Genomic DNA, 22,768 nt, shown 5'->3' with positions numbered 1-22,768 from the left:
TCCTCCTCCCGAAATTGCCTTCCGAGCCGATTTTGTGCACAAACAAAGACACAAGGAATCGAAACATCCAATCAAGCGTCAATAATAAAACCATGAAAACCGTCTATAAACTACCGCTTATCAATTACTTCCATATTGAGCTGCCCGATCTACGAAACAATTGTATTACTTGGTAATAGGTTTCATTAATTGTTTCTACACGGAATTGTTCAGCTTTCGCTCAACTAATTCTTTCATGCTCTGTCTGGTGATTTTTTTCAACATAGATATAATAATGTGAACTCGCGTCAGGGTGCAACCAGGCACCCACACATTCCACGTGTTTTCCACGAGATACCCAAAGAATGCTCGCTACGATTTAGCGACTTAACCTTTTAATTGATCTAGGATCTTCCAAACTTACACTAAAACATTCGATTACAGTCACTTTTGCGCTAACTGGACACACTGTATTCTGTGTCTAGCTCGTGCTGAATTGTTCGATTTCATGAGTGTCTTTACTGTTGTGTATTCCTACCTACCATTTAGCATTTGTTTGTTGCGTTTCCACTCGTCCTTTGTGGTCTAATCTACACGGCTGGGGTGTTTCGTTGCGTCTACATCAGTTACGTTCAGTACAGCAAAACTGTGTTGTACGGCTAAACATGTTGTGCAATTTGTGTCGGTGAACTTCCAACTATACATAACTACATATAGTAAGAACTGAATATCGAAGAACCAGTGTTTCGCATTTATCTCCGTCCAGTGCATGCATGGCTTAGCATTGAGCTTTAAGTTGACTTACGGTTAAACTTTCTGCCAATGTCCCATTTCGTTCGGCGAGTATAATTTTAGTTTCAATTCGTTGCGTAAACGATTGCTCCGCACACACCCTTATCAAATTATCTCATAATATTTTTTGTGCAGTTTTTGATAAATAAACAAAACATCAACTAAAACGTTTGTCGTCGTTTGTTTGTACTGATTGTAGGTTATAAGCAGAAATGCCTATAGTCTTGTCTAAAGTAATGAAACAAACTGTGCATAAGGTTAGGAAATGAGGACTCGGGTTGTAAAACAGTTAAATCCATATATCCGTTCGTCAATATCGCGAATTTTCTTACTCGAAACTGTATTAACAATATGGAACTGTTCATAAACGTTTGTATTTATCTACCTCCTAATGTACGACAACCGTAACAAAATTAATTGCAAATTTATTCCACATTTAACACCAATGTGTGTAATGTGCGTGCGCTTGTCTTGGGTGAATCTGATTCAGATTCATGGATCTGAATAGAATCTTTGATCTGAATGAATGACTCTGAACCTCTGCTTTAAAGATTCATTATCTGTCAAAGAATCACGGCTCATCACAAATTCCTCTATCGTTCAATCGTTCAGAAATCATAGTTTTACGCACTTATTTGATTTTTTTAACCTTATCAAATAAGACTATTTATTTGCGTATTACAATTGGGCAGACTTTCTACTGTACGCAACTTTTGTAGTATATAATTCTTAGATATCGTACGATCGTTTATAATTTGTGAGGGCCACTCGGGTATAGTACAGGTCCTGTCGTGCGGCGTTTTACCATCAATACCACCAAACCATCCCAACAAATTACAAATTAATCTACGTTGTCTACTAATTATAAATTAGAAAATATGCTATCAATCAATCAATTCAATCAATCGGTCGACGAGTAAAGTATTTGGTTTATTTCATTAGTACAAAAATACTAATTTAAGAAGTTAAGACATAACAAATGCGTACCATCACGATTTTCCAGAAATTTTTGAGTCGCTGAAGATTCATGATTCTTTGTGGGTTCACGAATCTTTGAGGTTTTGTGAACATGTTGAGAGTCGACGCAAGATTTTAATGCGTGGTCAAAAGATTCACTACATAAAACGCTAGTGCATAAACTATGTACTTTTCTCGTTTTACTGCAATTATACAACAATGCCTCTTCGTTGGGCACATTATATCCTCGTGCATCACTTTTCGTCTTTTTCGTCACCCTTGAAATCGTGTGCGGTTTGCTGCGATTTATTTCACCCACTTAATTAGAATCATTTACAAACATGCACCAAGACAGAAAGGGAGGGATAGTGATTGAAAGATGAAAGAAGATCAATTTGCCGTGAACGTGACATTTGATTGTGGTGCCGGTGCACTAAAACCATGGGTGTGTATGGGTTTTGTCCCTCCAAAATAAAAAAAAAACAAATTGTCAAATTTCCTTCAAATTTCGTACAAATCGTAGTTGCTCGCGTGCAACCGACATTTTTCATGGCTATGCTGCAAGGTGTAAACATTTGCTTCTGCAATCTTCTGATTTCCCTATGCATGTTGTATTATAAAAAGGTGCAAAAGAGTATGTTTTTTCCCCGTCAGGTGCACACGATGATTGACTGTGAATATACACGATATAAAGTGTGAGCTTCTGTGTACTAAGCAGAATGAGTGTACGAAAAGGAAAAGTACAGCAATATGTGGTTACGCTCTTTGTGTGTGTGTGTGTGATGTTGTTTGAATGTGTTTAGTACATGTGTTAATTTGTGTACAGGTGTGTATGTAGTAGGAAGACGATTGTACTCATTTCATCAATGTTTGCTTTGTAGAGTTTCATGCTCCAAATCGGGATTCTTATATGCCGCTGTTTTGCTTCCTTTTCCCCACATTACATCTTCTCAGTTCTCATTCCATGTTTTGTCACAATCTTCACAAGGCGCAGTATGCATTTTCCTTTCACGATTGCGCATTCCGGGTTTACGTTTTTGTTTCTACAAGTAATGAACGCCTCTCAACGAACACAGTCTGGATTGATTGATATAATCGTTTTGTTTTTGCAGATGTATTGACTAGGTTTAATATTTCCCTTATTTTTACTACACTATGCCACCTCGTTTTCGCATTGTGCTATCCATGTGCCAATCATTCGTCCTTACTCCTGATCCAGTCATGCGTCTACACATATGCCTTTTTCCGATCTGATTTGTCTTATCGTCTAGATGTGAGCACTGGCTTTACCAGTACCTCAGGGGGCGACCGAGGGCAACACTATCATATTTAATTCGTTCAGCTGCCTATTTCTAAGTTGTCGAAAATGTACCATTAGCCTTAAACATCGATTCGATATGGAGATCGTTGAACTTGGAAATGAAAGTTTGAAATCTTGTTCAGCTGTATAAAAACAGCGCCCAACAACATATATGCGACAAACCGAAAATGTAAATAAACAAACCATTCAGATACAATTCTAAACGCGCGCAGCATCGTATGTAAAGAATAGCGTTGCACAATAATTACATGCTAGCGTACCATCATACGCGTTCTGCTTCTAATGTTGTCTGAGGATTTCCACATACACTCACCCTCACCCAACCGTACCTAACCCACGGCGCACCGTTACGTTAATTGTTTAAATCTATATTGTCATTTTATGCTTGCACATAAATGAACAAATTCAACTGGATTCATTGCACACTTTTTTGTCTTTCACCTTGACTGTAACCGTCTACAGTAACTGTAACAAAAACACTTTTGAGTATCAAAAACGTGTAAAAACGTGTTTGCCTGCCCGCGTACCGTTTTGAACTTGTATTTGAAATTGTATACACGGATTACCTTTTTTTTTACAATCATGCGATGGACATTGATTCCTGCTGCATTGATGTCTCGTTGCACGTTTCCGCCAGTAGCTCCGTCACATTTCTAACGATCAAACTATCCTAAACTTCCACTGCGGGTTTTAAATTGCTAACAGTCACAATTATCAAAACAATCTATCCTAAAGTTTTGTATCATTATTATTACGTTCTGCTTTACATGTCATTTCTTCCATCCAAAGAACTGCACACGCCAGTGTAGCCATCGGTTGTCACGAATAAAAGCCTCTTTTCTTACAAACTGGCCGCTAGCGAGAGCAACTACGCGCATATGGTAATGCCATTTCTAATCGTTTCGTGTGTCCGTAAGATAGCATTCCTAAGAATCAACAGGTGGAGCCTTCGGCGCCCTAACGTTTTCTTCTGCCAATTCCTTGGCCAAATTACTGTAATTGATAGCTTCAATGTTGCAACTACGAATGAACTAATCTTCGCTCGCGATGAATGCAGTGAACAACAATAGTGGTGAAGAAAGTAGAACGAAACCAAATGACTCTGCACAGGTAACTACGATTTAAACCAAATCACATCTTCTTCTGAACATAGCCAAGACACAAACCACTTGCTTGCTCTCATCCTCAATACAAACGTCGTATGCGGATCACGGATCCGTGCAATAGTACTTCTACACTGTGCTGCTTCTGACCCCATCGGCCAGCACTACCACGGTTGTGTCTTTTCTGTCTCACGCCACAAACCCCATCACGAAGTTAGATTCACGTAGTTCGTGGCTCAGTGCACTGTTAACGAGGAGCGTTTTACGATGCATACGTTGGATTTTGGAAAGTTTACAAATACTCAACAATATCACATTTAATCGATATATTAGGGCAACTGGCGCCTACCATATTTCTAGCTCGGTATCTAGACTCCTTCTCGTTTAGCAGCTTGCGGAAGATGGGCAGGATCGCCGTTTCGCCATCGAGCAGCTCCGATTCGGAACACGCACCGTACAGATTCGGTTTCGAAGCGGAGCCGTCCTTCTTTCGATGCTTGCTAATGTGGCCGCCACCTGCGTGGCCACCCGTACTGCCATCGGCGGTGCCGCGTGAATCGCTCGATCGGTGTTTGCGATCCATCGTGCCTGCCCGCTCCACGCCCGGCGCCACGTTGGGTGTCGAATGGTGATGCGAGTGCTGCGACTTGGTCAGTCTTCGTGACGACATCTTGGTCGGGGTAACGTACCCGCCAGCACTGACACTGGCGCCACCGGCCGTACTGCCGACCATGGAGACGGTTGCCGTCGAGCTGGCGGCCGTGGAGCAGATGGACGACGAGAAGGTCTGATAGTCACGCTGTTCTCGTTCGCTGTCGGTTTCGCTCTGGCACGCCGTACTTTTGTGCTGCTGTTTGTGCCGATGCTTGGTGCGATTCTTTTCCGACACGCTTCGCTGGATCGGCCCTGGGGAGGTGGTTGCACTATTGTCATATTCGTATTGCTGCTGAGCGTGCAGTTGCTGTTGCTGCTGCTGTGGTTGTTGTTGGGTTTGGTTAATATGTCCGTGGTCAGGACAGCGATTCGAGCCCTGATGTGAACGTGGCGATTGTCGCTGGTGCTGCTTAGCATGGGACAACGTGTGCGTGTCCCAAAGATCACTTTGGGAAACGACAAAGTTTCCTTTCAGCGAGGATGACATCTGCACACTGACGCGCCTTGATCCGTCGCTGCTCATGTCTACAAGTTGTATATTTAGGGAGAATTAAAAAATGGAATGATGGTTGGTTTAAGTTTAAAGCAGATGGTAGAACAGTAAGTGAATAAGATTAGCAGGCGCATCAACCTAAGGTGCATAAGCATAAAGATGATGGTAAACGGGAAAATTTCAATAGTTTTTGCTATCACTAATGTTTTAAGCGTCTGAGACGTGGACTTTTTCCAAAACTAACGAAACCCTCTTAGCCGCATTGGAGGGGAAGATGCTCAGAAGGATTTTTGACCCCGTATGTGTGGAAGGACAGAGGAGGCCCAAATTGCGATGGGCTGCTGGCGTTGATGCGTCCTCGAGAAAGTCCCGGAAAATGGATTGGATGACGAAGGCGCTCGACCGTGAGCGGTTTAGAGGACTCCTGCTGGAGGTCAAGACCATGAATGTGAAATGAAGATTGAATGAAGAGAAAATGTAGATGTGCTCGCCTATCTACTCTTCAACCTTGGATTATGGAAAACCATCCGAGTCTTGGGGATCAGCTTCAGAAGCTTCGGTTAGCATCTTCTAGAAGTCTATACATATTCCATTATGTGCTGGTGATATACATCTAGACATCATATACATCTACTGTGTACTAGACGCATGCCAAAAGGTCCTGCAAGTGGTAGAAAACCTCGAAGACAAAAAGTTCTGAGCTGCTAAAGGAAAAGGATTTTTGGCCCAAAATATGTAGTAACATTCTTCGGTGTAGACCAGCCAACGTTCTCATGTTTGGCATTCTGTGGAAGCATATTACGTCTTGATAGTAACATGATCCATTCGACAATGGGAATCAAAAACTATTTTAAGTATAAGTGAGTATAGTAAGCCTAATAATGTGGCCTCATATACGCAGAATCGGTCTTTGAATTAGCCTAGGAGAGCCCGAGAGTGAAGCTCGTTGGGACATAAATGTTCTAACATTAAAAATTATAATGCACTTACGAATATTACGCTTCCAATCAATATTTTTACAAAGATCATAGCGTAGTTACCAACAAATCCCCCATCCGTTCGAAATATTCAATAAAATCCAAACACAAAAGTTAATGATTCAACCTGATCGCACCATGATCTTGAGGGTTGTGAATGTCTCAAGAAAAAGCTTTGATATTGTACGAAACGTTAATTAATTACCTCCTCTACTCTTGCTGCTCGCTTTCGAGTGATGGCACAATTGATTCAGTTCCGTGTTGGAATGTGTGATTGAGGTCGTGGAACTGCTGTTCGCTTGCGTGCTAAATTTCGCGACCGACGTAGGACCGTTTGTCGCCCGTTCGTCCTCGTAGTACCGATGCTGTTCCTGTGGCAGAGCAAAGAAGAAAAGAGATTAAGAGATTATCGAAGACAAATGATCACTCGTCGCGACCCGTTCAAATCGGGTTAAAAATGGCGATTCCTACAGGGAGGTTAAGGCTGCTTAAGCGCACAGATAATTATTTGCCAAAGCGCTTTTCAATGGTGCGGCATTATCCGTCGACAAACGACAAATTGTTTAAAACGGATAATCAAAATGAGGACAGACTGATTCTGGCATTACGCCTACTGCTGCTGGCGACATGCTGTGCGGGAATGTGCTTTCGGAAATAGGAAATTAATAAGCAGCCGAAGCAACAACTGGTCCCTGCCAAACGGCGTCTGATCCCTTTTTCCCGCAAGGGAAACGATTGGGCATGATTCCAGCACCCAGAATGCATTATTTTCTCAGCGCTACAAGCTGGCAATGGGATGAAATTATAAATATGTGTTTCGGCAAAAACAGGCCACTGTTCCCGTGAATCAGACAGACGGGTCGTGGCGATGTGAATCGAAACAAGCGAAACGCCCTTACCACTGTTTGCGTTTGTTGCTGCGTTTGATGCAGCGACTGTCCCGGTGACCACTTCGAGCTGGCCGACACGGACTCCCGTCGGACGTCGTTGAACATTGGTTTACTCGGATCGACCGGCACGCTCGTACTGACGTTGATAGTCTGTGCTGCGGTTGCCTGAGTCGACTTGGCATTATTTATTGCACCGGTGGCTGATTGTGCTGCTGCAGTGTGCACGGTGTTGGTAGCCTGCGTAGCCTGATTGGATTGCACCTGCCCGACCGAGGCAGTCGTTGCCGCCGCAATAGATGCCACTCCGGCACCGGCTCCCACGGCCATCGTTGTAATGGCCGTCGCCAGATTGGCACGCGATCCAGACGTTGCAACCGCACCCGTCGGTACCTCCTCCCCAGGCAGGATCAGGGTCGTTTTCTTTTGCTTACGACTGACGAACGATTCGGCGATGGCAGGCGGAGAAAAAGGCGGAAAGAAGAGTAAGTGAAAATGAAATATTTCTAAAACTCCTAAAACGATTTTTCTACACGCACGAGTGTGTTGTACAGTCGGTACCACCACCACTCTTGTTTGGGCGTTTATTGAATGCACTTTTATCATTGCACAACCATTACCTTTCGGGCCCGGCTGAATCCAGTGTGTCATTGCTGGAGCCTACGCTGCCGATGGAGGTGAAGTCAGTTCCTTCTGGAATAGATTCAGTTACGTATGGTATAAATAATTTATTTCACTAATCGCTCGCCTCCACATGCCACACGAACGGTGTGTACCAGTGCACGGCTGTAACACGACGCGCAATGGAAGCGGCAGCAATTATGGAACACAACTAGTGCATGATTTGTTTGTTTGTAATCTCAAGCAACAGTATTCTGGTGATAACGAAAGCTTTAAACATTTGGACTAAACTTTTATGAAAAATGTCTTCCAATTCCCAGCGCAAAGGTGAAATAGTTTAAATAGGACGTGCGAACAGTAGCTACCCAAATGAAGATATCGCCATTAATTACACACGAATACGCGTCAAAATATATCGGAAACGACATAACAACTAGGTTGGAGAAATTTAATTAAGAAACCACCTTCTCGAGCGATTTGCAGTGTTTCGAGCACAATAAAGTAATACAAATGGCAAATAGGTTAACCAACATGTAGGCGACTCGGAACACTCGGAAGACACATTACGTCGTCGTTGTCGTTAACTTTTAGACATCCTAACGATTATGTCGGTTGTTTTGGAGGTCAGAGGAATGGTTCAACGACATGTTATGAGAAATTTGGAAAATTGATGATTATTGCAAACCATACCACGCGCCCGACTTCTTGCCCCGGTGACTGCTAAGAAAGCCGCCATTGGGAAGCGTTTAATTAAATGGCTGCCAGGTATGGTGGGGGTTTTTTTACAGCACCTGAAGACCCCCAAACGTGAGTCCTTTTCGTATGCTTTAATTTTAACAAAGATAACAGCTCTTTATATACGTACCGCTGGCATAATCCTTTTTTACTTGCACCTTCACCGATTCCTTGTTAATGTCCGGCTCGGACGAGGACGCCTCCAGCCCAATCCAGGCACGGGCTTCCGGGCCGAGCCGTTTGATGAGCGCCTGCAGCTCCGCTTCCTTCTCCATCAGCACCTTCCGGAAGCGGCAGTTGGTCTGCTTAACGTCGCGCATTCTCTGCTCCAGTTCGCAGGCGGACGAATCACGCCGGTTTTTCGATACGGGACGTAACGTGGCACGTACCTTTTTATCTACCACCCCGCTCGGGTTGCGTTTCAGCTCTACCAGCTGCACGCGCACAGCGACGGCAAAGGCCACAAGGTGGCGGCAGAAGCGTGTAACATAAAAGGGATCAAGATAAAACCAGGATAAAAGAACACCTTTCAGGGTGAATGCGTTCGGTTGCCCGCCTTACCTTCGGCACAAACACCAGGCAGAGTGTGGCCGTCGTGCAGAAAATGATGAAAACGGATATCAGTATGAACATGGCGTCCTTTCGGTCGGACAGCACGAGTGCGATGGCCGCCCCCATCACGCACATGATCACACAGTTGTACACGGAAAGGCCGACGTGCTTTGAGTCGTTCAGCGCCGGTATGGACACGTGGCGGGTTTCCCAGGCGAGAAAGGCACCGAAGATTAACAGCAGCCCTTTGTATGCGTAGATGACCCCGATAAAGATGGTCATTTTGCTCGACTGGCAGTACTCGTTCTCCTGCACTATGATCACGTCCTCGAGAGTGGGGTGTTCCTGGTTAGGGAGGGTTGGACCAATCAATCAATGATGGCACTTGAATGATAAAAAAAAATCGGCAAAAGAAACCGCTAGCGCTCACACCTACCGATGGTTCGATGTACTTCGTTTCGCGATAAAATGGGTCCGCTATCTGCCAGGTCGTCATGATCGCGAGATCGATCGCCAGCAGCACACCAACGACGATAAACAGCTGGTAGTCTTTAATCACCTTCTTGTTTAGCTTCAGGTCGGTGAAGATGGAATGCACGCGCCATGTTTTGGAGAACATGGCGCCGAATGCCAAACTGAAACCGGCCATCAGCAGCCAGGCTCTCGCTGTGCAGATGTACGGGAAAGCAGCCACACTGCTCAGACCGCTGTCGAGCCCGAGAAATATGACACTCAAGTACGTGAGGATGCATCCGATGATGATGAGATTATTCAAGTGTGGACTGGACATCTTTATGTACCTGGGAAAGGAGCAAGTCAGGAACACACACACACACGCATTAAAATCGTGATCAAGTAATTACCACCACTGCGGCACAACGCTCGGCAGCGCATCTCCCCACCCCACCGCTTATGGTTACCTTTGGTTGCGGAACTTGATGTTGACGGCGAGAAACACGGTCGCCATAATGATGCCCACGCAGGAGGTGCTCGCGAGCACGACGAAGATGGTGATGTTCACCTGACTGTGCTCTATAATGCGCAACGTTCGGTCCTTCGGTGGACTCCGACCGACCCATTTCATCGGATGGCCCAAACTAAGATCCAGCCGCCCGGTGAGCGAGCTGTACTCCCCTATCTTCACCTCCGCGCCGTTCTGGAACTGCTTCAGCAAAAAGCTGGCCTTCCGTTCGTTGTTGTAGAACCGCACCGGTCCCTGTGAAGGAAAGAGACGCGAACGTGTCGCGCCAGCGTTAGGTCAAGTGGCAACGGATGCCCAATGGAGCGGATAAACGATACGCCAATGGGGCACGAGCGAACGGATGTGAAAACGACATAACAACACCAGACCAAGGCAAACATGATGGCGGTGGCAAGATTGTTAGCGTCAAGATTCGACGTACGGGCGTCGTTCGTAGCGCTGAAAAGTGGCCGTTCTTTCGTCCATTTGCTCCTGATGCGCGTCAACGATGAGTGCATCCATTGCCCCTATCAATAGCTTGTTTGTCTCGGTCCCATGGGTGACAGGATCATATGCTCTAGCCGGGATGGCCGGTACGTACCGTAACTCCCTCGAAGCTGGTGTTCTTGAGAGCTTCTAAAAATATGTCCTCCCAGTCCTTCACGCGATACTCGAAGTGTGTCAGGGAATGTTCCTTACGCTGGGACACGTACTGAATGGCGCTGGCAACGGCCCAGATCCCATCGTAAGTGTAGCCGTGAAAGCGCGAATATTCGCCACCCCGACGGCTGTTGTACTCGGTCAGATACTCATCGGCTGTCTGCAAATACAAGAACACAAGTGACGGAGAGCGGAAAACGAAAACAATCAGCGAGCATAACCAGGCAGCCGGGTAATCGCGCGATCGCAATTAGCGTCCTGCCAGCGCTCAACAAGTCGCTTCCGGGCCGGGTTAACGGCCGAGTGCCGCGTAATACGTACGATGCCGGAAATGGTGATGTCCCCGCTGGTGGACAATGGTAACAGGTCCACAAGAATCGTCGACTCGAGAGCCGTCGTGACATGGTCGACCGAACAGTCGGTGTCGTTCTCCGCCCACCACTCGTTCCCGTACGTGCCCATCACGAGCCACTGGTAGGACCGGCCGAACATGTCCAGCTTGAACGCCTCGCAAAACACACGGCGGGCCCAGAACTCGTTGAAGTTGCCGTAGATGATGCGGACGTCCTTCTCGCGCAGCTTGCGCAGCGATTCCTCCACATCGTACACGAAGCTCTGGGTCTCGACCACGTCCAGCCCCATCGCGTCCAGGTCGGCGACCATGTGATTGTGCGGCAGCGAGTACCGCGGCTCGTTCTGGTAGATGGTGCCGATGCGCGTCCAGTTGAACTCTTTCAGCAGCGCCAACCGGGGCGCATTGAACGCGTTTTCCGACGGCACCACGCGGAAAAAGTTCGGAAACGCGTCCTTGGTGAACATCGGGTGCGTGTCGGCGTACGACAGCTGCGTCAGGTGCCAGTGCTTGCTGGCTTTGGCGATGGGGTCCGTCACGTGGGTGCAGGCCGCCCCAAACAGCATCAGCTTATGCGGTCCGGAGTGCATCATGTCGAAGAACGATTTCATGCCCACGGCTGCATTGCACTCCGTGTCGTTCCACCACATGTGCAGTCGGTAGTTGCGCAGGATGGTCGAGTGCTCGTTCACGTGGTCGAGCGCGAGCTTCACGCTCGGCATGACACCGCGCCCAATATCACTGTTCTCCACGCCCTCGCCGTACGGGAAGAAGCCCGCTATGTACACGTCCAGCCGGTGGCTGGAGCCGGGCCGCGATCCGGTCGCTCCCCGGTCCCCCACGAACACCAGCACGATTTGAGCGAATGTCAGCACCAACACTAGCGACAGCGGATACATGGCCACGGGGCAGCGATTCCGACCAGCAAGTAAGTTGAGCCGAGTTTGATTTAATTTTATGATAATCTCTACACCCCCGCACACGAATTGCCGCGAGTACTTTAGTGCGAGGCCACGCTCCTACGGTTCCCGTGCCAAACTTGCCTTTTTATTATTTCGTGGCCGATCGATTTCGGATTATGTTCGCGGGCACTGGGGCGGAGGTGGTTTTCGTTTTATTCACTGCGTCCGCCGAGTGCGACAGCGGCCTGACGTTGATGCGATGCGACGAATTTCGATGGCGAGAGTGCGGTGGACCCGAATTCCGGTGCGCGGGGTCCTGTTATTTATTTTGCTTTCGATTTTTTGTGTTGCTGCTGTTGATGCTTGTGTGCGTGATTTGTGGTGTGCTTTCCGACCGCCCTGCTTCACACGCCGGGCGTACATTAGTGATTGGGTTTCACGCCTCCACCGGTGCCCTTAGCCTGCCTTGCCGCGCCGTCGTCCGGCACCGCCGACATCGATCCGATGGGGTAAACAAGCAATCATCTGGTCGTATGCTGCCGGGCAAGCAAGTCGATCTGATACATGCATAGAAAAGAAAAACAGAAATCCATCACCACGAGCTTGAATTAGGAGCAAAATGAGAATACAGTGGCGCTAAAATGGCGCGGTACAGGTGACAGGTGTGCGCAGCGGTCGCAGCAGCTTGGATGGGATCTATTTCCAAATACGCGTTGGATAGCCCCGGATGTGTGTGGGGGGCAATGCGTCGAAAATCATCCATCATGAACACATAAATCTTCCCGCGGAACAGGTAAAAGCAACATAAAGCCACCACCACCAATGGCCACCGTTTATCTGCTTTGGTGTTTTTAGGTTTTGCAAGCGATGCCACACGTGATGCCACTGTCGGTGTTACTCAGACCGATCGCGCAATCATATATTCCGGATGATGTGTATGCCAAACGGTGGAAAACTTTCCGCAAATGTTGATGCAAAACATTTTTACTTTCAATTCAACCCGTTCGGTTTTGGGGAAAGGTGAAAGGTGGGCTTTCCGGCATAAAATTTTCCTCATAAATATTTACAAATATTCACATCAGGATAATCTAAAACCATTGAAATGAATCGATGATAAAACGAATTTTATTTCTAATTAAAATGGCTTACCTTATGGGCAATGCGTATTTTAAAACCTTTTTTGTAAACCCGTATTTCATGTAGCGGTCCAATTTTGTAAACTAAATCATGCAACTATGTCATCTAAACTGGCATTGAATAACGAACAGCAATGAATAACTATTGGTTGTTATTAAATCTTTGATTGAGGTATTATAAAATTGATGCTTTACTCTTGGGTCTCACAGGTAGCTCTAGCTAGTTCAATAATTACATTACACATGCTGCAGCATTTGGAGGATCGTTGACAGGTCGTAAATATACATCAGGAATAACTCTCTCTTCTTGATGTAACGACCTTCTAAGGTCCTATTCTGGCTTAATATTAACCTAATGTTGCCACGTAGCCGGATTGTCAGAACGGGGGAGCACAAACAAATACAGGGTCTGGCGACAGATAATAAGTTGCGAGCCCAACTTATTGAATCGCGCAAGCGAATAAGAAAAAAACGGTGTGATTGACAGTGAAACACTTTACGGTATCGCAAACACTGGATATGGATTCGCGTGCACAATTTAGTGAATGCCAATTCGGCCAGGTTGTTTACGCACACACGGATACTAGAGTTGAGATACGGAATGAAATTTTTGAAGATTAAATTAGATAAAAACTAAACACAAAACACATCATGGTCTGCGGCTAAACACAAACACGCTTTCACTTTTTCTAGTTTTAAATGTTACTAACTGTTACAGTAATTAATATTTGAACAGTTAATACATATTATTTTACTTTTGTTACTAAAAACTAACTTTCCAAAATTAGACATTTTCATAAAAATGGTAATGTTAGCAATAATATTAGTAAATTAGCGATCATTTATGTGTTTAACATAGCATTCACATCATTACTTACTTTATGCGTTGTTAAATCAAACAAGAAATAAAAAAACGTAGCGAGAAAAGATATATAGATCAATCTATCAGTTACACCTACCTCACCTTCGTTGCTTCAAAGGATGTAACTTAATTAGAAAATTTGCTTTATGCTTGAACAAAATTTAATTGTCTTCTTTTTTTTATGCATACATGAAAATGTCTTTTTGGGAAACACAACTTATTTGATTGAATATGTGTGATTTGATTTACCAAGGTCGAATTTTGGAACTAAATTGGATGAGCTGAAACTGTTACGCACTAGTGTTTCAATTACATAACCAACCATTGAAGTACTTCCCCCAACCAGGAAGCAGCAGTTGATTTTTATCACCAATGCATGACTAAATGGAACACAGAAAACAGTTTTTTTTTTAATTTCTTTTTGTGTGTATTTTATTCCCGGAAAGCTGCATCAGTTCAGTGAAATGAAGTTCATCAGTAATATCGACAATTTTTCAAATGCTTTCATCCACCATCTGCGGAAATTTCTCACCGTCACGTCACGGCATATGGTACGATCTACGAACACTGGGTGGTACGGTTAAGTCTGATTTCAATTTTCTATGATTGACTGTTGGCGAGTGTTTCTGTATGTGTGTGTGTATGTGTATGTTTTTTTTGTGCGCATCTTTGCCACACCGTCACGATCCAGCGAACCATTCGCAGTTGGTACTCTTGAAAGGATATTGAAAATATCATACGGTACCGCATGCTGCAGCAGGACGATCTGCCGCGAACAGCATGTTGGGCGTTGTACGGGGAAATAAATATTCATCAAAGTCATGAGCTGGCTGGTTTCCGTGGGAAAAAATATTAATTAAGATCTGTTTGTGATATTGAATACTGGAATGAATATATTCATGCAATTAACGAATGGAATCTCCTAAAGTACATATTTCTCCGCGTCGTTTTTCATCGATAACGGTTACTAGTTATGTCGGCAGGTCGGAGTCAATTGATGTTTGCATCCAATAATTGTCCTAATATAACAAGGGAACGTAATGCAGAACATGCTACAAGTATAACATTTCCGAGTGATTACATTTGGAGTAACATTAGAAGTTTGTTTATTATTTATTTGCACTCCTTTTATGCCGAGCCATTTCTTTAATTTATTGTCCGTTACTTCATAATTGATTTGATCAGAAGTCAAAGTTGAAACTTACATTTGTCTTGGTATATTTTAACCTCTGAAACCTCTTTTGGGTTTGTTTTTGTGAACGTGTGAAGGTTATGACATTTATTATTTAATCGTAATAGATGTGAACAAACATCATATCATTCGTGTGTCTCACGTGGATGACAGATAAGGGAGTAACTTTTTAAAATATTTGACCACTTGTTACTCCAATTCCAACCAAACAATTTCTATTTACACGTCGCAAGCGTTTCAAATGGAAACCGGCGGGAAAAAAGGGTTCATTTTACTTAACATTCGCGTGCCGTGGACGGAGCGACGCTGAATAATGCATTGAACCGAACCGCAACAACGACAGCCAGAGGGATTTTTGCGAATAATGCCACTGACATGGGGTTTCATATACAATGTGACACAAATTTGACGACAGGACATCTATAATGCATTTATCTTTATGTAGCTCGTTCTAAACTGGTGCTCCACTTCCGGGAGAGCTTTATAAAGCTTTCAACAGTGGGTTGGGTAGCGTTGGCTTGCCACAAACCACAAAACCGGGAATCTATCATGCATGTGTGTGTATGTGTGTGTATTGCTGTTGTACAAATTTTCCACCACTACAAAAATATCTCACCGTCCCCCAAATATATTTCAAGAATCCGAATGGCCGAATGGCCAAAAGCGGGCAAAAGGAGCTAACAAAACAAATCCGGCAAAAATAACTCAACAAAATCCCAATCACTGGGCAATAATAAATGACTCCTGGCTCCAAGCACCATCATCGTTTCCACGTGCTGGTTTGTTGGCCCGGGTAGATGTGACCTGCACGCTACACACTTCCACCGCCCACCAACCACGGCACGGCACTCATTTTCTTTTTGCCATCACCGCCGAAAACCGAACCCTCGAAGCAGAACAATCGGGCGCGCGATGCTGCTGACCCCTGCCGTTTGTACTGCTCCCGGTTTTTTTCCACGCCCCACGCGGTTTTCCACCGGGGGAGTGGGGTTTGTTTTATGTAATTTTAGTTCGATTTATTGCTGTGAACGGTTTCTCAAATCTAAAACCACTGGCATCCCGGTAGTATTCTGCCCGAATCGATTTCCCGCACCGAAGTATGAAACAAACGGCAGAAAGAAAGAAAAAATAAACGAAATCCCTCCGCCCGGTAAGTCAGGAAGCAGAAGCGATATCAAACCGTTTTGTTATTCGACGTTATGTGCTGCAAAATTTCGACTCTGCGTACGGGAGCTAGTTTTATTGACGAGCTTTTGCGGGTAGTGCGGTACCGAAGCTCAGGCCTTTCTGTGCGTCGTTTGACTGTTTTCAACTGTACGCTGAATTTTAGCGCCACACGAAACTTATCAACCGATTTGCATTTGCTCGATTGGTGCGGATTTGGTTGAGAGTTTTTATGTACACGTTTGTTTTTTGCTTCTATCTGTCAAATGATTTTCATACCAGCTCGATTCATGCTTTCCGCCCACGCTCAGCCGAGCCGACCAAAGTTATGCTTCTTTCCGAGTGTCTTTGATTTGATTTATGATGTCGTGCTCGGTGTAAAGGTGGTAAACATGAAAATCCGTTTGCAAACCGTCGCCAACAAAACCAATGCAAGTTCGGCAATAAAAGCAACCCACCACTATAATGGAAAGTGAAATGAAATTGTTCACACCGGGATAAGGACAACAAAAAGACAAAACATCCGTGAGAAAATAGGACAGCTGCAGTGCACAAGGGGAAAGAAATAAACTGCTGCATAAAATCAACGATGGACGCGGAAAACCAAAAAACCTGACGTTCATTTCACCCAGATTTCTACTCCCTTTTTCCATCCATTTTTTTGTTGATGCTTCTCATTCGGCCATTGTGAAATGTCAGTCCGGGCGAATGTTTAATTGTGAGAAAGTAATTCACATTCAAATATCACCGATTAGCTGGCTGCAGGACGGGGATGGTAAACGAAGGTCCACTCGCCGTGGGATGTTGCGAAAGGAACTCAACAACATGGGCGGGAGATCGTGGACGGGCAAGCAAATAAAACGCAAAAAAATGCCTACTTCGGATTCTTGCGAGCAGCACCCACCGACCCCCGTTCGGATGGGTCAAAATGGAATTTGACATACCGCTTACCGTACCGAGGAAGAGCGAAACAAACAAACCAAAAAAAAAAACCAACCCCCGACAAGTTGAAAAGGGGCCTCCGAGCGCTTCAGGAAGCAGGAAGCACAATAAAAAACAAAAACATTGGACCGATCGAGTGAGGCAGGCGTACAATCGGAACCAAAAGCTCGGCAAAGAGCCATCTTTCCGGGATGGTTGTGTGGTTCCTGCTTAACAAACTGTACCACCGTGAGTGTACAGCATTTCGACCACCTTTCGGAGATGTTCGGGGACTTACAATGCCAAAGGTCGCCCATATTTTAAGTTGGAAACCACCCTCAGCCCAACAAGCCGACCGACAGAACCGGCAGACAACGGAATGAATACGTTGGGGACTCGCGGCCGAAGCGACCGTGCTGCCAGCGGCACCGGCATGAAAAGGTATTTTGAATCTTCCACCAATTCCGGGCGACCGAAACTTACCCAAAAAACTCTCCCAAACCCAAAGTCCCCCAGCGCTTTGTACTGCTGCCGTGCGCGCGTAGGAGACTAAGTGAAGGTGGCCGCGCAGGGCAAATGATAATAAATTTCATAAACACACCATTGCCCTTGAAAAGAGCGCAGAATGGTAGATACGGTACAGTGCGGGTGGTGCGGGTACCACCAGGGAGTACGCCACGAGCTTTATATCCTGTCGTCTTACCGCGGAACCGCCGTCACCCAGTTATTAGCATTATTATTGTTTGTTCTTCCGCAGCCCATTGGCGAAGGACGAATTGGGGACGGTGGGGCACGCTAAATGTACGAAAGCAGTTTGCCGTTTTATAGAGGGTATACACCCTCGATGACAAGTGAAGAGCAATAGGACAAAGAGCGAACCCAAAACAACACAAAAAAAAACTCCAATCCAACAAAGCAAAACTCGTAAAAGACACACGGAACGAACATACGGACCATTCGGTTGGCATTTCCGCTGCTTTGCAATTATACACTCTGTAACAGCCCAGGGCGAACCTCACAGGGGAAGGCCAGCCCCGGATCGGAAGGACACAACAACAACAACAATTTCACTGCCAAACAGTGTTTGCCATTCATTCGAACTCGTGCACTTCACTCAGTGTATGGTGTGTGTCCAAAAGGAACCTTGCGTTTGGTTGTTACAACCGAAGTTACCCGTTGGCTGTCCGGGACGACAGAGCGGTGCAGAACCGTTTTGCAAGAAGTCACTAACTCAATGCTCCGCACGACAACTTTTCGAGTGTACGGGATGGGGGGACTGTGCTATTTATAACAGGGGGTTTTGCCATATTTATTTACAACGGAAGCCCAGCCCGCTCCGTGGCCCAGTTACTGATTCACGGTACGTTTGATCGGCTGCAAATAGCATCCTTGCCGGGCGAGCCCCAAGCTACAACACGTGAATCTCGCCCAAAGGGTAGCAAGGAAAATGGACGGGAAGAATCGGCAGTGTAGTGACAAATTATGCATTTTCAATCGGAAGGACATGGCTGTCATCGAACCGGAACGAGCAGCGAAAAACCCGGATGCGAGGGGCGGAATATCACACGGCACCGGTAAGCAGAACTCGCGGAAAATCGACCCCGGAAGAGCTCGTGATGGTGTAGAAAAAGCACAATATCCGCCGTAAGCCAGACAGACGCTTCGCTTCGAACGATGAGCGAAAAAGGATACACACCTGGCGGTACGGTGCCGCGTATCTCCATTGCCACGGACGGAGAACCAGTACAAAACGAAGCCAGTGCAATATGAATGATTGAAGTGCAATAATGGCTTCTCGGGTTACACCAGAAAGCATTCATCCATTTCCGACATTCACCGGGCACCGAGTGCGCTGAAACTGAACGAGAAGGGTTCGGCGATAGCCTCCAGCTCGCTGCATGATGTATCACGAATGCGTCCTTATCGGCAATCGAGTTGATGCTCTGATTTCGTGGCTTCCTGCCTTCCAGCCATACCAACCGGTGGCGCACAGCACGCCACCAAAGGTCTCACACACACACGCACCGAGGAATATCGGGTCCGGGCCAACCGTCGGGTCGGTAGGTAAGTAAATGATCCAGAAAATTGATACGCCAATCTCGTCGCTCTCCGCACCTTTACAGCGCATAATCTTCACCAGACGACGCATCTTTTGGGACCATTTGAGCTTATCTTCTGCGGCGGAGTCTTTTCCTGGTGGTTTGTTCCCGTTCACTTCCTGCAGCGCTCAATCTCGTGCTCCGGAGCGGTGCCTTTTTTTCCTGCTGAGATTCGATGCCCCTGCATGTATTCAATTGGCTCAATCCGCGGCCATGTTGTGGCAGGCCTAGCACTGGAAGCTGGTAGCTCCCACGAAACCCCGGACGGCCGTCAGAGAACTGTATGGTAATCGTGCAGCAATCGTGAATATGAAATATCATTACCTCCAGCACTGGGCACAAGCACTCCACTTGGGCTGAAATAATTCAGTTAGGAGTAAGAACGTGCCGTCTTTGGTTGCAAAAAGGGGGAAAAAATAATATCCCCATGACACAACGAGAATGAAGAAAGCCCGGCTCTGGCAGCATAGGCACGTGGCGGGCGTGACGTGTGTGCGTGTGCGAAGCGGGTGCCAAAAAGGGAAGGTCCTTAAGGTAGAAGTTGATTGCCGTTATGGTGTACTACCATCAACCACTACCAACGAGCGAGCATTCGATGACCTTATTCCCGCATTCCCGAGCAAACGCAACGGGGCGGCGGGGTGGCGGGGCGGCAAGACGGGAGTAATGATAAAAATAGTAATAATGGTAATCATAACACTACTGTTATATAAAGAAAAACAGACAGAACCGAGGCCAGAGTTGCATGAAATATTCTCCGGCATAAACGAGCACCTACCGTCCACCGTCCTGCTGCTACTGCTGCTCATCCCACTCACCGGTAGGGGGAACGTTTTTACATAACGTCTTAAGATTCCAGTCCTGGGAAGCTGCCAACTTGGAAGGTGGAGGTGCATACGGTAAGCTGGGATGGAAAGTGCCGACCCGTGCACGGATATGCCAAGGATGTGGCGTCTCCTTTCCTTTTCTCTCTACCGTTCTTCTGCCCCATCTTCCAGCATCCCACGCCAACTGATCTAGGCACATCTTCGCGGATTTCTTCTTAGAAGCTTGGATTTGTTCCCATTAAAGGCGGCCTCTTTGCACCGGGGCAGGCCCGCGGCTAGAAGACAAACTTTTCTGCTTTTCCACCTATTCTGCTCACGTGTGGTGCATGGGCTCGGATGGCGTGAATAGGGATAATGGTGGGAACATGGCGGGCGGAGCAAGAAATAAAGTGAAAAAGATTTTCCACCCCGCAGTAGCCGTGGGCGGGAAAGAGAGGCAAGTAAACCAAATTGTTGAGCAATGACTGAGAAACCTGGTGGATAAATTGACGGTTTAGATTGAGAGGATGGGTATTACGGGGATGCCCGGTATCAGGCCGGCCCCAGGTAGACAAGTTTGGCACGAAGGACAGGTTGTTTATATCGAGCGGAAAAAAGCCCCACCGGTAGCGTGCTAGGGGTACGTGTTAGCAATCGCCTTCTCCTGTGGGTTTGTGCGTTTTTGTTTTCTTTTCCCGCTCCCGGTTTGCCCCCGCCGGTACGTTGTGCTGCACAGGATGCGAGGAGCAATTCTTATGCTTCTGCTTAAATATTCATGAGCGTAATAATTCGACTTCGTCAGCGTCGGAATTGAAAATGAAGATAAATGCAGACAGAACCGCTGCTTCCATAACCGCACCACCACGCAAACACACACACGTACGGCACACGGTACCACTTCCGAACAGGGAAAAGCTCACAACAAAGCAAAACAAAAAGAAACGCTTGGATGGCGCGGGTAGCGCACCAGAACACACACACACACAGCGCAATGGGGCCCGGCAGGATGACGCAGGAGCGAGATGGATTGACGGGTACATTTGCCTACCGAACCGGGTTACGTATCTCTTGCAGTGCAGCAGCTGAAGCGAATGTGGTCCTGCTGCGGCTGTTAAGTACCGGTAGTATCGGATGTGGCCTAACCAGGTTGCGGATGTGGATGTAACGAAGTAAAACGAAACAGAAAAAGTGTAGCAAAACCCAATAAAATCATGGCCTGGGAGTGATTTGGTGCTTTCAAGCGCGGTGTGCGCACTGAGATGAGAATTTGGGGTTCTGGGCAGCAGTGTTTGCCAAATCAAAACGAGGCCACAAATAGTAGCAACAGCATCGGATCTCGCGTCCTGTGTCTTCGAAACACTCTAGCGCGTGACGTAAGCAAACATTACAACAAGTATGCGAACAATGTTTAGAGTGTCTAATGGGAAGGAAGGAGAAAAGAAAGTGACAAAGAAGAAGGGAATGGAATGGAGAGTAGCAAGAGCAAATGAAGGAATTTCAAACGAAATAAAGAAATCCTTAGAAATGAAAGTTAATAAAAGAAAAGACAAGAAAAAAAATTTTAAGGAAAAAGTATTTAAGGTTATGTTCCTTCGGGAAATTTTGACCATTTCGGACTACGAGCAGGTTGTACGTTTGCTAATATTTGCTTTCGAACCAGTAAGTTAAATGAGGCAGGGAGTTAAATGAGAGAAAGAAAGAGAGAGAGCGTATAAACTTAAAAGTATAAAACGGTTTAACTGTGAGGGATCTAGGAAACCGTAGAACGTTTCCCGAAAAGCTCCTCATGCGGGAAAGCAAAACGTAGATTGCACTTGGCGGTGTGGTGCGGACTGAAAATTGAGTTAGTGGTCTGATTCGACAGTCGTGTTCGAGAATTGCCCTGGCTCTAGGCTTTTATTAAACCAAACTTCCTAAGATCTACAAGACTGCGGACGGTTATGGCTTCGGAATGGTTCGTGGTAGTACGTTTGACAACTGGATGCTCCTGTGCGGGGGGTGGGGGAGAAGGAAAACCCGGAACTAACGCCCACATTACCACCCCGGGGGAAAGTGGTCCAAATTTGGGGTAATCATTTCTAATTTGCGATCAACGAAGTTGAATAGTTTTGCGGTTTGACCCGCAGCTAACAGCTTTATCGGCCCCTGTGCGGGCTCTTGCCGGCTAAACAAGAGCGCCATTGTCCATTAGTGCGCGGGGACGGATCGATAATTTCCGTCCTTCTTTTCGAGCTGCTGGACAAACACTAACCACTTTACTCGCTTGCCTTCGAACCGATAAACGGTGTTGGAGGGGGGGGCTTTGGGAAATGGTCGCAAAGTTCAACAACTTTAGTTAAAGTTCTTTTCTCTGTTTTGGGAACATTTAGCTCTTGCACGTAAGCGGAACGCAACGGAGCAGGACGCAACAACGGTGAGGCGATTTAGCAGCGGCATTTATTTGTTCCACACTAGGTTAATTTTTCCTGGGCCCTGGTCTGGCCCACCCATACATGGTGGCCTGTAGCAGCCGAAAACGTAGAGCCTCGCAGCTTCACCGTCCGACATCGCGCCGGGACGGCAAAACGGAACCGAAGCGATTAGAGTTAGCATTACGAAGCAGAGCGGAGCCAAACAGCGGATGGGTCGAATCCGCCGCTTGA

At 46.3% G+C, this 22,768-nt stretch overlaps 1 protein-coding gene across 1 annotated transcript; it reads right to left on the bottom strand.

Moving 5' to 3' along the window:
- Positions 1–4,444: 4,444 nt before the first annotated feature.
- LOC128710195 (gamma-aminobutyric acid type B receptor subunit 2) lies at positions 4,445–11,943 on the bottom strand. The gene is made up of 10 exons (XM_053805239.1): positions 11,014–11,943; positions 10,634–10,852; positions 9,992–10,287; positions 9,508–9,871; positions 9,081–9,416; positions 8,650–8,953; positions 7,784–7,856; positions 7,176–7,599; positions 6,482–6,647; positions 4,445–5,331 (listed from the first exon to the last, which is right to left on the bottom strand). The coding sequence occupies exons 1-10, from the start codon at positions 11,941–11,943 to the stop codon at positions 4,445–4,447; spliced, it is 3,999 nt and encodes a 1,332-aa protein (XP_053661214.1).
- Between the last annotated feature and the right edge of the window lie 10,825 nt (positions 11,944–22,768).

This window comes from Anopheles marshallii, chromosome 2 (genome assembly GCF_943734725.1).
Source record: "Anopheles marshallii chromosome 2, idAnoMarsDA_429_01, whole genome shotgun sequence".
Classification (NCBI taxonomy): Eukaryota; Metazoa; Arthropoda; class Insecta; order Diptera; family Culicidae; genus Anopheles; species Anopheles marshallii.
This window is presented reverse-complemented; position numbering and strand designations above follow the sequence as displayed.

Excerpts from the sequence above, each read along its gene's own strand:
- LOC128710195 (XM_053805239.1), bottom strand. The coding sequence starts at position 11,943 with ATGTATCCGCTGTCGCTAGTGTTGGTGCTGACATTCGCTCAAATCGTG. Across the intron at positions 9,417-9,507 it reads CGAAGTACATCGAACCATCG|GAACACCCCACTCTCGAGGA; the intron begins GTAGGTGTGAGC and ends CTCCCTAACCAG. Across the intron at positions 7,857-8,649 it reads AAAAAAGGATTATGCCAGCG|AAGGAACTGACTTCACCTCC; the intron begins GTACGTATATAA and ends AATCTATTCCAG.